The 13,980-nt window shown below is 55.6% G+C and overlaps 5 protein-coding genes across 5 annotated transcripts; 3 read left to right on the top strand and 2 right to left on the bottom strand.

Annotated features, from left to right (window-relative positions):
* Positions 1 to 685: 685 nt before the first annotated feature.
* On the top strand, positions 686 to 2,779 carry Z517_03586 (transketolase; the record flags this gene model as incomplete). Its single annotated transcript, XM_013432690.1, has 1 exon — positions 686 to 2,779. The coding sequence occupies one exon, from the start codon at positions 686 to 688 to the stop codon at positions 2,777 to 2,779; it is 2,094 nt and encodes a 697-aa protein (XP_013288144.1).
* A 170-nt stretch (positions 2,780 to 2,949) lies between these two features.
* On the bottom strand, positions 2,950 to 5,238 carry Z517_03585 (uncharacterized protein; the record flags this gene model as incomplete). The annotated part of the gene is made up of 1 exon (XM_013432689.1): positions 2,950 to 5,238. One exon carries the CDS (start codon positions 5,236 to 5,238, stop codon positions 2,950 to 2,952), a length of 2,289 nt encoding a protein of 762 aa, XP_013288143.1.
* Positions 5,239 to 6,179: 941 nt separating this feature from the next.
* Z517_03584 (tartrate dehydrogenase) lies at positions 6,180 to 7,277 on the top strand (the record flags this gene model as incomplete). Its single annotated transcript, XM_013432688.1, has 1 exon — positions 6,180 to 7,277. One exon carries the CDS (start codon positions 6,180 to 6,182, stop codon positions 7,275 to 7,277), a length of 1,098 nt encoding a protein of 365 aa, XP_013288142.1.
* Positions 7,278 to 7,986: 709 nt separating this feature from the next.
* On the top strand, positions 7,987 to 10,081 carry Z517_03583 (uncharacterized protein; the record flags this gene model as incomplete). The annotated part of the gene is made up of 7 exons (XM_013432687.1): positions 7,987 to 8,091; positions 8,148 to 8,206; positions 8,261 to 8,355; positions 8,403 to 8,794; positions 8,874 to 9,105; positions 9,189 to 9,486; positions 9,574 to 10,081. 7 exons carry the CDS (start codon positions 7,987 to 7,989, stop codon positions 10,079 to 10,081), a joined length of 1,689 nt encoding a protein of 562 aa, XP_013288141.1.
* Positions 10,082 to 10,325: 244 nt separating this feature from the next.
* On the bottom strand, positions 10,326 to 13,893 carry Z517_03582 (uncharacterized protein; the record flags this gene model as incomplete). The annotated part of the gene is made up of 5 exons (XM_013432686.1): positions 10,326 to 11,622; positions 11,673 to 11,753; positions 11,777 to 11,838; positions 11,900 to 13,678; positions 13,732 to 13,893. 5 exons carry the CDS (start codon positions 13,891 to 13,893, stop codon positions 10,326 to 10,328), a joined length of 3,381 nt encoding a protein of 1,126 aa, XP_013288140.1.
* Between the last annotated feature and the right edge of the window lie 87 nt (positions 13,894 to 13,980).

Genomic DNA, 13,980 nt, shown 5'->3' with positions numbered 1-13,980 from the left:
TCCGTAACGCGTTGATTTGAGCGGATATACGTGAGGTCAAGCACACATGTATAGTCGGTTTACTTCCACTTACGCGGAATGTACTTCTTGTCGCAACGTATAGCCATCGCTGAAAAACCTATCCATGGCATTTCACCCCCATCATCCCTCCGTAAGACGAACTAGCTCTATCTCCTCCAAGTCACAAGTCCAGACAGCCCATCGACACTCACTCACTCACTCCTTGCAGTAGTCGGACCGGAGACGCTTGTGTCCTATTGGCTAACTTCAAAAGTGGAACTCCTTGAACTTGCCGCGTCTGGAAGTGTACGCACTACAGGGTTGAGTGCGCTAACCTGCTAGAGCTTCATCGGGCGGAGGTATACCTTGCTGTTACTGCACTATTTCAGCAGTATCTCGTGTGCTCAGGGCAGAGTTCCGGCTATATACCATACAAGCTACCGCATTCAGTTGTCTGCGCAGGATTTTTGAAACCACGGTTCCGAGCATGTAGATGATGTTGAGATGAAAACATGCGAAGGGGTGGACATACGGGATAGCATACGTATCAAACTAGGTCCGCGCTTTAGTAGATGAGATTGAGGCGAGAGCAGATGAGCGTTTAGTCTCTTAAGAAACCTATCCCTCGATTTTTACCTTATTGTGTCCCTCGTAGTCGACATTCCCTGCCCTCCACACCGCGGCAATGGCCAAATCCCACGCTTTAGTCAACGGCGTCACGTCCTCGCGCGAGTACACCCAAGATGAACTGGTCGTTCGGGACATCAGAAAACTGGTCATGGACTGCTGTCGCCAGAACGGCGGTGGCCACGGAGGCTCCGCTATCGGTATGGCACCTTTGGCGGTCGCTCTCTGGGGCCACACGATGCGGTACAATCCCAAGAATCCCTTCTGGTTCGACCGCGACCGCTTCGTCCTGTCAAACGGCCACGCGGCCATCTTGCTGTACGTGATGCTCCATGTCACGGGGTACGCGCACATGACGATGGACGAGTTGAAGCTGTACGCCAGCGCCAAGGGGGTGAAAGAGGGAAAGTGGCAGACTACACTGTGCCATGCGCACCCTGAGAACGAAGTCCCTGGAGTGGAAGTGACGACGGGCCCGTTAGGTCAGGGCATCGCCAACGCCGTCGGACTGGCCATCGCGTCAAAACACATGGCAGCGCGGTATAACAGGGACGGGTTCGAGGTAACTACCTCGCGAATATACGTCACTTCGGGTGACGGCTGTCTGCAGGAAGGGGTGGCGCAGGAGGCTCTCGCGCTTGCGGGGCATTTGAAGCTCGACAACCTTTGTCTCTGCTACGACAATAATGCCATTACCTGCGACGGACCGCTGGATTGGATCTCGACGGAGGATACCAACGCCAAGATGAGAGCGCTGGGGTGGAATGTGATTGATGTATTCACAGGCGACACGTCGGTCGAGGACATCGTCGCCGCGCTACGGCTCGCAAAATCCACCAAGGGTAAACCAACTTTCATCAACATCCGAACGACAATTGGATATGGAAGCGCAACGGCCGGAACGGCCAAAGCCCATCACGGGACGTTCACCGACGAAGATCTGCTCCCTTACCTGACCCACAGCGACGGTATCGACCAAGAGACCCACCAGATCTCGACACAGGTCAAACAATACTTTGAAAAGAAGCAAGACGAGGGCCGTCTCGCCGAGCAAGTCTGGAACGACAGGCTGAAGAGCTATATATGTGCATTCCCCGAAGAGGGTGCGGAGCTGGCAAAGCGATTGAGAGGCGAGATTGAGTTCAAGGAACTCCTGTCGTCGCTAGACGCACCGTCTCACGAACAGTCTACCCGGCAGGCCAACGGCTTCGTCTTCAATAAGTTACTAGCCAGCATTCCGCACATGATGCCCGGGGGCGCGGATCTGTGGAACTCCAACGCCCTAGGCGACCAGTCTGCTCAGATCCTCGACGCCGCGAACCCCGGCGGCCGGGTGATCCGGTACGGGATCAGGGAACATGCGATGGCCTCGATCGCCAACGGTCTCGCCGCGTACTCTGAGGGGGCCATCCTCCCGACCACCGCGACCTTCTTGATGTTCTACCTCTACGCCGCGCCGGGCGTGAGGATGGGCGCCCTCAGCCACTTCAAAGTGATCCACATCGCCACGCACGACAGCATCGGCGAGGGCCAGAACGGCCCGACCCATCAGGCCGTCGAGCTCGACTCGCTGTACCGCGCCATGCCTAATTTCCTGTTCATCCGCCCCGCAGATGGCGAGGAGGTGATTGGGGCGTGGCTGGCCGCGCTGTCGCAGAAACGCCGCCCATCTATGATCTCCGTGGCGCGGGACCCAGCGACAGCCCCGGTTCACCGCACTGATAGACACGCGGTCCTCAAAGGTGGGTACGTGGTACAAGAGCAGAACAACGCCATCGTCACTCTCGTCTCGTGCGGGTCCGAGTTACAGTTCGCCGTGCAGGCAGGTGCGAGACTAACCGCCGACGGCATCGCCACCCGCGTGGTCAGCATGCCGTGCGTGCAGCTCTTCAGCGAGCAGAGCGACGGATACAAAGACTCGGTGCTGTCGGAGACTCCGTACACGATCTCTGTGGAGGCGTACATCTCCACCATCTGGGCACGGTACTGTAACGCGTCGATTGCGATGGACTCGTTCGGCTTCTCGGGGGCCAGCCTCGCCAATTATGGCCGCTTCGGTCTCGATACGGAGGGCGTTTACCAGAAGGTTACGAGATTTGTCAATTCGCATCGGGGTGGGAAGAGGCTGCGTAGATGGACGTTACTCGAGTAGAATACTACCCTTTAGCGGGCTGGCACCGTACATAACGCTCGGGGGGGGGTTAGGTTATTTATTCATAGCTTCCATCTCATCCGCATCATACGTCCACCATACATTTAAAATCGTCGTACTCAATAACTAGTTCGCGTCCTTCTTTTTTGAAGCGGTCGAGACATAACGAACTACCAGTTCGCATCACTCGGCAGCCCAAACGAAAACATTTCCTGCCCAGTCGGATCCTCCAGGCCGTCCATGGCGGTCGAAATGTCAAAGATGGACGAGAGCAGCGAATTCATGCCCGAAAAGTCATTCATCGGCATGTCCGACGACAAGTAGTCGGCCCCGGTTGGGAGGGCCGGGTTCGCCTCGTCGCCCTCGTTGACCATCAGCATGTCCTCTGCGGACCGCGGTCGGCGCTGCTGCGGCGAGGTGGCCTCGAGCAGGTTCTCAAACAGCTTCATGACCCAGCGGGCGGGGTCCCAGCCGCCGCGGACGTTGTGCCAGACGACCTGGCACGTGTTGACGGCCATGCGGCCCATTTTCGCCGACGCGGCGTCCGCGGCGAGGGTCTGGGAGTAGAAGACGGCCTGGGCAAGGAACAGGGCGTGGAAGGCTTCGTGCGGCAAGCGCGGGAATGTGGATTTGGTGGTCATGCCGCACGTCAGGTCGAAGATGCGGTGTGCCGCGTTCTCGCATGCGCCGTCGAGTTGGTAGATCTGGGAGCCCGAGTGGACCGAGTCTGCAGACTGTTGGGGACAGGGGCCCAGATTGGCGAGGATCAGGTTGTGGTTGTACGCCAGGGCGAGACAGGCTGGGAGGAGGTCCAGCTTGGCCTCGGCGTCGCGCCACTTCAGCTCCGGCGGCAGCTCTGCTCGCCATTGCTGGAGCTCGTGGCACAGGTCGTCGTGGCTGGGCCCGTGGCCGGTTCGCTTGGAAAGCACGATCCGCCGCAGAATGAGGAAGAGCTTTGTGTTCTCAACGTGGAAAGAGCCGACAATACCGTCGATTCCGTGGCCCACGCCGTCCATGTCATCTTGCGAGTCGACCGCAAAATCCTCTGTGGTCAAGGTCTCGACGTCGGCCACGTCGACGCTATTCATCCGGAACTGACGACCTGAGAACGTCGCGGCGCCAGTGTCCCGGACGAACAAGATCCACCATAACCGTCTCAGCAGACTCTTGTCCTCTGGTGCCAGCCTCGTGTCCGCCATGGATCGGTGGAGGCCGAGTGACTCTGCGATGATGACCCCTGCTCCGATCCAACTGGCCGAGTTCCAATAGTTATTGTGCGCGCCGCCCCAGAAGCTGAGGAGGATGACACTCTGGAGGATCATGATCTTGTTCATGTGATAGCCCAGGTCGAACAGGGCTTTTGCTTTTCTGTAGTAACACAGCCGCGCTTCGATTCTGTTTTGGTACCCGACGCGGAAGAGCACGTCTTCGTCGCAGAAGGTGACCGCGGCAAAGCAGACCGAGTGAAGCAGGAGCCAGGGGATCTGTTGGGCTCGGTAATGCTCGAGAAAACTACTTCGCTTGAAGATCGGATAGATGGGATAGACGCGATCCAGGAACGTCTTGACCAAGATGTCCAGAATATCTGGGTCGGGGACTTCGAAGCATCCTCTGCTTTGTAGGAACTCGATATCCTTGGGTGGAATGTGGCCAGGGTGTTGGTACCCCGAAGGCTGAGGCGGCCCTGGAGGTTCTGGCTTTGCGGGCGTGAGATAATGTAGCTGTGGCTTTACTCCATGGCCTTGATACTGCAGCACAAGGGAGAGGGGGAAGGACTCGTCGAGGTAAGTGATGGAGAACCTGTTCGATCGGTCGGCCGTATGGGTCTTGCGTGATTTGAGGAACGGATCAAAGGTCGACGCCCACGAGATATCTGGATATGGCGAGAGTGTGGTGTTGGACAGACACGAGACGGGCGACGAGCAATCCAGGGACAGTGGACGGGGGTGGTTACTGTTCTCCAAACCATTTGACAGAGACGCGGACTCATTGAATCCAATGGGGTCTGTGGCAGACTGCTCAGGTGGACCTAGATCAACCGACGCTGCCGACAGGTGCTCTGTCTGAAACTGTTCGTCGGGCGGTCTTGCTGTTGGCTCGCTCGCAGTTGTGGATCTGTGGTTCAAAGGTGAAGCGTCGGGTCGATGTTGAGGTTCTTCGGCCAGTGTCGTCCCTGAAGTATATGATGGGACTGCCGGATTCTCAGAGCTGTTGCCATGAAGGTCCTTCCCTGGGGATTCCCGACGTTGCTGCTCGACGGCGACTCTCTGCTTGCGCTTGTATGTTCCTCTTTTGGACTCGAACAGAACGCAGTCGGTCTTTCCGCTCAAAACACATCTCGTGCAGGGAGTGCCGTGGTCCATGGCGTCGCATTTGACCCTCTTTTGTCGACACAGAAGGCATGCTTTCGCTGCACGGAATCTGGCTGGCACGAAGGTAGTCCGCGCCGCGGAAGCCATTGTAAGCACAGGCCTGCGAGATGAACCTAGAAGAATACCGCCAGCGCACGAACACGGGCGACGAGCAGGTGAATATCAAATGAAGGTACTGTATCAGTAACCTAGGGAAATCTTGACCATAGCATTCTCTCCCTTGCTCAAATGTCCGCACATTGTCTAGATTCTGGGAATGAATGAGAGGAGACCCTTCGATCCTCTATCCTGATCCCTCTGGCCTCCTCCCTTCTTACCTCTTCGCGGGATAAACACGCAGCTAAACTCACTGGGGAAACTTCGCTGTTATACCCCAGGCGGGGTATCATCAAGAAGACACTAAGTTTCTGGGCAATGGCCAAATCATCCTCTCTTGTTCCTGACTGGTCAAAGTGAGGATTGAAGAGGTTCAACTTCGGCTGTATTACTATTGGCCAGGCATACGTAGCTTGGATTTTGGGAGAACCCTGATAAGATCACTAGGCGAAGAATCTTGCGTGATGTTCTCGAAGAAAAGACTATTGGGTATAGTAAGTCCAATTCCGTAGACGAAGAGGTTCGTTTCTTCTGACAAAACGCCGAAGATATGCCATTACCTCGCCCGTCGACAACAGGCACACAGGTACAGCCTCCCGGGTACATGGATGTGACGAGGACGGCGTATAGTACCGAATTGGGCAATATACCCGCCATATCCTTATTGGGCATAGTAACATTAGGAACCTCTCAAAGGGGTACGTTCATGTACTCGTATGAACATATTCGGGTATGGAAGGGATACTGACGAGTGCACGATTTTGGCAGGGACTCACAATGGGAGAATACAAAGGATACATAGAAGGACGCGAACTGTGCGATGTTGCCTTTTCGAGCCTACATAGTCTTGTCGTTGCGGGATCTTCACCTCCAAATAACAAAGGCCCAGATCTCTCACAACCGAGAAATTCAAACGATATTCAACTGCCACCATGATTGCAGGCGCAAAGGAATTCAAGATCGCCGTCATCCCTGGCGACGGCATCGGCGTGGAGGTGATGCCCTGGGGGGTCAAATGCCTTCAAGCGATCGCAAAAGTCTACGGGTTATCGTTGAAGTTTGAGGAATTCGACTTTTCCTCGATCGACTACTACCTCAAGCATGGCCAGATGCTTCCGGACAATTGGAAAGAACTGCTTTTGCCCTTTGACGCCATCTACTTCGGCGCTCAGGGAAATCCTGCCATTGCCCCGGACCACGTCATCCTCTGGGGATCCCTGATCAAAATTCGACGCGAATTCGACCAATACATCAACCTCCGGCCATGTCGTCTCATGAAGGGCGTGCCGACGCCGCTCAAAGACCGTCAGCCCGGCGACATTGACTTTGTTGTCGTCCGGGAAAACACAGAGGGCGAATACAGCGGCGTCGGTGGTAGGCTGTTTGAAGGCACCGAGAGAGAAGTTGTGCTTCAGCAAACAATCATGACCCGCGTGGGTGTCGATCGTGTGATGAGATACGCGTTTGACCTTGCACGATCAAGGCCTCGCAAGCGCCTCACCAGCGCCACCAAGAGTAACGGCCTGGCTATTTCGATGCCATACTGGGACGAGCGAGCGGCAGCGATTGCACAAGAATATCCTGATATTCACACCGACAAGTACCACATCGACATTCTGAGCGCTCATGTCGTCCAAAAACCTCAAATCTTCGACGTCGTGGTCGCGAGTAACCTGTTTGGCGACATCCTGTCTGATCTCGGTCCAGCTTGTACTGGCACGATCGGCATCGCACCCAGCGGGAATATCAACCCTGAGCGCAAATTCCCCAGTCTCTTCGAACCGGTGCATGGAAGTGCCCCGGATATCGCTGGGAAGGGGATTGCAAATCCCGTGGGCATGATCTGGGCTGGCCAGATGATGCTTGAGTGGTTCGGGTTCAAGGAGCCGGCGGCAACACTTTTGGACGCGATAGAGACTGTATTGGCAAAAGGCGACCTGTCTATCAACACCCCAGACATGGGCGGACGTGGGACCACGGCTGGTCTGGGAGGAGCTATCGAGGAGGAGGTACTGAGGCGAGTCAAGTAGATTCGTGCTAGATGTCCTGCTCAAGGATCAAAATTAGATTGATTTTCAAATGAACGTGTTCATCCAGATACCGATATCTATTGAATCTATGTGATGTGATCAAGAAGCTATGGGTATGCACAAAAGTCCGAATCAAGAATAATAGGTAGCACGGTCTAGTCTCCTAAAGTGGCTCAAGCATAGCTGTGCCTTTACTTTTAGCAGTACTAGCACCTGAGAAGCAATTGACTTTGCAGTTAAAACTGGTGGAGGACATGCTTCTGGTCTGTGCCTTTCTTGGTCCAGAAGGCGCGGTAAAATGCTCGGCAAATCAATGAGAATAATCAGGAGATAATCATATGAGCGTCTTGGTGCTTGCTGCCCACACTAGACTGACAGTCCCAGTCCAGTTTCCAAGTGTAAGAACGATGCCAGCGGGTAAATGGTCTGCCCACATATACCAGGTAAGTAACCGGGCCGGGTAGAAATCCCAGGACGGCAATATCGCCAACTCTGATGCCGGTATATCCATTCGTCGAGGTGGCCATTCCCTGACCCACTTGCCAGAGCATGTACCCCGGATAGACCGAGCCTTGTATACCGACATACCCTTGCCATGGCTCAACGATTTTGATAAATCAGTTGTCCGCGCAGCAGTGAGGCATGATACTCAGAGTCAACCATAACATTCTCATCGACCGCATCCTCCAGCAGAGTGGAGGCGCTCAAAATGTCAGACACAGCGACACCGAGCACCATCATCATCGGCGGAGGTCCGTCCGGCATCGCCCTCGCATACGAACTGAAGCACAAGCTGGGGTACACAGACTTCATTGTAGGTTTTTCAGACTCCAGTGACCGCATGTCCATTCAACGACTGACTTGGACCAGATCTACGAGCGAAATGACGGGGTTGGTGGTACTTGGAAGACGAATACATATCCGGGATGGTAACGTGGCAGATCTGTCTGCGAACGAAGCTGTGACACTGACTTTGGCGGCAGTGGCTGTGACATTCCCTCACATCTCTACTCCTTCAGCTTCAACCCAAACCCGAACTGGTCGATTGAACTGTGCGAACAGCCCGAGATCCTACAATGTGAGTTCCAGCGACACAAAGAGAAACATAGGCTGACGCTGTCAAAGACATGAACGATACGGTCGACAAATTCGAGCTCCGGCCCTTCTTCCACCTCGGGATCGAGTGCCTGGGAGGCAAATGGCACGAAGACCGGAACGAGTGGGAAGTGTTTCTGAAGGACCACAAGACCGACATGACATATTCGCGGTTCGCCACGATCCTCATCTCCGCCGTCGGCGCGCTCTCGACGCCCAAGACGCCCAATTTCCCGGGCATGGACAAGTTCCGTGGACCGATGGTGCATACCGCGCAATGGGACCACAGCCTCAACTGGGAGGGCAAGAAGGTGGCCGTGATTGGCAACGGGTGCAGCTCAGCACAGGCCATTCCGGTCATGGCAGAGAAGGCGGCAAAGATCACGCAGTACGCGCGAAGTCGGCAGTGGTATCTTCCCAGGGTGAGTGTTTCCCAACCTCGACGCCAATTTCTCTCAAGGTAGAGAACTCCTCCACCTGACATGGCCGTCTGATTTTTAGCCGAACCACGTCTTCACCGAAACGGAAAAGTGGTCGTTCCGCTGGATCCCCCTTCTCCAGAAATGGCTGCGCTTCCGCATCTTCCTCGACGCCGACGCCGACACCAAGGAATACTACTCGTCCACGACCGGGGTGAAGAGTCGATCTCGGCTGGAGAGGAAGGCGGAGGCGTACATGCTGTCCAAGACGCCGAAGAAATACCACAGCTTCATCATTCCGGACTTTCCTCTCGGTACGTGACTTTGTTGCTGCAGCACATCTCTTCCTTGGAAACACAAAGTAGTTGGTTAGTGGCTGACTTGGTCTCTCAAAAAGGATGCAAACGACGGATCTTCGACCCAGGCTACCTCGACAGCCTCAACCGCAGGAACGTCGAGCTGATCAACCAAGGCATCAAGGAATTCACCGAGACCGGCCTGATCGACACGGCGGGCAAAGCGGCGGATTTCGACATCATCGTGCTCGCCACGGGCTACCAAGTCACGGATTTTCTGCAGACGATCAAGATCGAAGGCGCCAACGGCGTCTCCCTCGCCCAGCAGTGGCGGGAATGTCGCGGCGCGCAGGCGTACATGGGGACGTATGTGCACAACTTTCCCAACTTTGGAATCATGTAAGTGTGGGCAGATACTCTTTGTTCTTGTCCTACTTTCCCACCCACTTTTGAAGACACGGCCTGATGAAGTGTCTTTTCTTTTAGTTACGGCCCCAACACCTTCCCGGCCAACAACTCGGCGCTCTTCTCGTGCCAAACCCAAGTCAATTACGCGGTGCGCAGCCTGATCCAGCCGATTGTCGACGGCCGCGCCTCACGGATCGAGGTCAAACAGAGCGCCGAGGACCGCGAGACCAACGTGATCCACGCGAAGCTCAAGTCGAGCGTCTTCTTCTCGGGCTGTTCGAGCTGGTTCATCAACGAGCACGGCCGCAACGTGACCTCGTGGCCGGGCAAGGCCGAGGAGTACTGGCGCCGCACCCTGGCCGTGGACTGGGGCGCGTTCAAGCTCCGCGGTGGCACGAGGTGGTGGGCCCTCAACGCCCTGCTGCGCGAGGTGTCGCCGCGCATCCACGCCGAGCGGGACATGGTGCTTCTGGCGGTGGTCGCGGCCTTTGTCAAGAGCAGGCAGTTGACGCAGATCGTGCAGCCGCATATCAAGTGGGCGGGGGAGATGGTGCTGCACAATGCTACGGAGCTGCTTCATCGCTAAATATACACCCAAGGGGAATCACATTTTGTGTTTCTGACAGAGAGAGAGAGAGAGAGAGAGAGAGAGAGAAAAGTAGTCCGAGTATAGGTATAGGTATAGGTCCTTTGGCGTTGAATGTTCAATACTTCCCTATAAACGCGAGCCTCTGTCCACAGTTTGCAATCATCCATTAACCATATCACCTGCAAAGGAGCCAACAAATATTATAGAGAGAATCCATCCAATCTGAATAGTCTGTCCTGACTCAACACAAAGCCCCGCGATAGCACTTTGGATTCACCTCGGCGGTACGATTCAGGGTGAATCCCTTGTTGACCGTCAACCCAAGACCCGCGGCTGCCATGACGGCGAGCCCAACGGCGGCAGACTGCGGCGACTCGGCCGACACGGCACAGATGAGCTTGCCGCAGCTCTTGACGGTGCCAAAGACGTCCTCGCAAATGGCACAGTTTGTCAGGTCGTCGTCCTTGTCGGGCCAGGACTTCTTCTCGGCGTCGAGCTCTTTGGAGAAGACGATGCCGTACAGACACGCACTGACCAGGTCGGTGGCGAACTTGAAGATCGCGACGCCCTTTTCTGCCGCCGGGTTGGGGCCCTGGCTGCCCAACATCAACGCCAGGTCCATGCCGACGCTGGCTGCGTTGATGTACGTGATCCACTTGCGGATCTCGTACCCCGGCGTCTGGGGATCGGTCGGGAAGATGCAGACGATGGTGGCAATGTCCATGGCGACGCCGAAAGCCTCGGTCTTGACGCTCGTGACGGCCGTCTGGGCGGCTCCGACCTTGGAAACGCTCTTGGCCACGGCGATGGCGTCGTAGACGATCTTGACTGCGCTGATGCTCATCCCGACTCCGGAGAAGAAGAGGGCGTTTCCTTTTTGCTCCACCTCGGACGCACCCCCGTCGACCATCTTGTCGAGGAATTTCTGACCCGGGTCCTGAAGCCTCGGGGGAGGTTTGCCCGTGACGATCCTCGACATGGTACAGGTCATGAAGCCCAGGATGAACGCTACCAGCTTGAGCCAGTTCAAGTCGTTGCCCGTGCAGAGCTTGTACAGGGCCGAGATGATGGGCACGTTGATCTTGCCCGTCACCAGATCCTTGAAGAGGCCGATGGACTTGCGCAGGAACTTCAATACACCCACGACGATGGACTTGACCACGTCGATGACGTTGACGAGGAGGTCGTTTCCCAGCTTCGCAAATAGCTGGCTGGGAGAGAGATCGCCCATGCCGTGGAACAGGTCGGAGACGTCGTGGGCGAGGTCGGTCACCAGCTTCATCAGGCTTTCTCCGAGCGGCTTCAAGATCTCTTCAAAGGACGGTTCGCCGGCTCCAGAGGGCTTGCTCGTCGATGGCGATGACGCCGCGGCTGCCGCGCCAGGGTTGCCGTTCTTCATCCTATCAGTCAGGTAGTTGAACGCGGGACTATCAGATGCTTTGGCGGAGGAGCTGCTCTTGCCGCTCTGACTCATGTTAGTCGACGCCGGTTGGGTCAAGGTCGGAACTTTGACTATCCCCTTCAAGTTGTCAAAGAAGCTGCGGCAGCATTAGCTCCATCTTCAACGACGAGGGAAGGAATGTCTCACCCTTCTACCTTGGGTTCCACCTTGTGAATGCCATCCGATATCCAGTCGACACTGCCGAGAAGGAGGTTGTAGATGTCGTCGCTGGTATTCTTGATATCATCCACCCGAACAGATGTCCCAAGAAATCGAGCAATTTATCCCACCCCAGTTTGATCTTCTCCCAGACCTGAAGCCCAAAGTTAGCCTGGGTTAGAAAGCAGGAATCTCACAAAGCAACAACGACATACCCATTGTGCAGCCTCACCAATCTTCTCAATCGTGTCCAGCACAAACCTCTTCATCTCACCTGCTATCTTGCACACGAAGCGCCACACTCCTTCGACCTGCTCAATCACCCAGGCGACCGCATCGTCTAATGCGACCTTGACGTGGTGGAACGCATCCATCGTCCAGTCACCAATATCTTTTAGCGCTGCACCGCCGTCGACTCGCCGTGACGACCTAGGATTCAAGACATCCGAGTGCGCCTGGCTCAGCTTCTTGAAGCATTCGTGTGCCGTCTTCAAATCTTCCTGTCCTGGTGTGTTGCCGTCCGACCACAGGCTCTGGCCAGATTGCGTCTTCAGGCTACTCAAATCGGCGTCACCGCCGAGCTTGGAGCACAGATTCCGCACCACCTTCAAGCTCGGGTCGATCCTGACGGTCCGGTCTGCCATCTCCACATCCTTTTTCTGATTATCAGTGATCTGGACGACGCGGAAGGAGCGGCCAGAGATCATGTTGGTGGCCACGATCATGGAGAGCAAGCCTGCAGAGTCCAAGGGCAGCCAGGTCCCCTCGAGGTCCGAGGTGATGTTATAAGTTCTGCCATTGACATATGCAGTTGCGTCGGATGACGCTACAACGCACACCTCGCCGTTTGAGATGGGAAGATTCTTCTCGTCCTTGATTGTCACCCTCACGGCGTAGCTTTGAACCTCGATGGTCTTGGTGTAGTGGGCAATCCCAAACGGCTCGGACCTCCATATCCCAGTATCCTGGCTCTGGGCCAGTAGCGTTAGATTCCCCTGGGAATCATTCGAGATGACTGTTTGAGTAATGGCATTGAGTTTGGCACCGGGGTTGCGCTGAGAAATGGACGCCGAAAAGGACGCTGACGACTGTTTTCCCAGCAGGACCGTTCCGGACTGGTGTGCCCGTTCGACACTTGTCGAATCAGTCGTCAAGTATCCCAGCTGCCCGTCCCGGCTGAGACCCCAGACGGTCAAACTCGGTCCATCTTGCGCTACGGAAATGCTGGCCGGTGCTTTAAAGAAGCTGTCTTCAGCAATAAGAGTGTGCAAGTCTGTCGAATTAATACAGCCCTGTGCAGAAATGGTGTACAGCCCCTTTGGCGTTCCCACGAGGAGACCAGACTGTTGGTTCTTGTCGGTATACGAGGCAATAGCCGTCGCTCTGGGGTCGCACGACGGTTCGAGACGCTGAAAGTGCAAGGCCGTGCCATCAGTCCCGGGCCTGGCCAGGTTACAGACCAGCTTCGCCTGGTTCTGGGTGGAATACAGAACCCAAAGACCTTTGCCGAGGATGCCATACGACGCGACCGCAACGGATATGATCCTGTCCGCATTTTGGGGGAGTTCGAAAGTCTGCAGCATCTGCGTCGTGTCGCCGTCGACCCAGATGGCTTTGAGGTCGCTGCTCCTGCTGCTTTGTCTTGCTGGCGGTTGAATGTCTGCGACCAGCAGGGGGAAAGAACCAGGATTGGTCACAGCGCCCTGGATGTGATTCAGCCTCAGTCCTGATGACGAATGGGCGGTACTTACCATGAAGAGCTTGTTCACTGTAGGCATGGTCTGTTGCGGATACAAGGAAATTCCGTCCAGATTGTCGAGGAGAAAGGGTTTACAAACATAGACGTCGGAACTCTTGTCATTCTTGACGGCGAGAGCGAGATAGATCTTCAAGACCTCATCCTGTTCTGCCACGAAGGCTTGTATGACAGCCCCAGAAGGCAGGTTCAGCTTTCCTCCAAGGTCCACCAAGTTGCGGTTGCCGGCGTCGTCTTCCTGTTCACTGTCACTACGGTATCCGAACGGAATCGACCTCAAAGAAGTCCTACCTTGATCAATTCAAGCACCGGGGGACTCTCATTGCTCAAGCTAATCACGGCTGGTCGCCGCGTGATGGGCTCAAGCACCGTGGTGAACACAGACCCTGCCGCCGCCGGCGTGGCAGCGATATGGTTGACCATCAACTCCGTATCGAATGTGATGTTCGCCATGTTGATCTTGTAAGTTGGCAGTTCACGAAACCCGCTAAACATCGAGGCATCCGCCCATCCTTATTCTTCAGCATAATGCGGGCGGGG

Source organism: Fonsecaea pedrosoi (assembly GCF_000835455.1).
Source record: "Fonsecaea pedrosoi CBS 271.37 unplaced genomic scaffold supercont1.2, whole genome shotgun sequence".
In the NCBI taxonomy this organism is placed as follows: Eukaryota; Fungi; Ascomycota; class Eurotiomycetes; order Chaetothyriales; family Herpotrichiellaceae; genus Fonsecaea; species Fonsecaea pedrosoi.
This window is presented reverse-complemented; position numbering and strand designations above follow the sequence as displayed.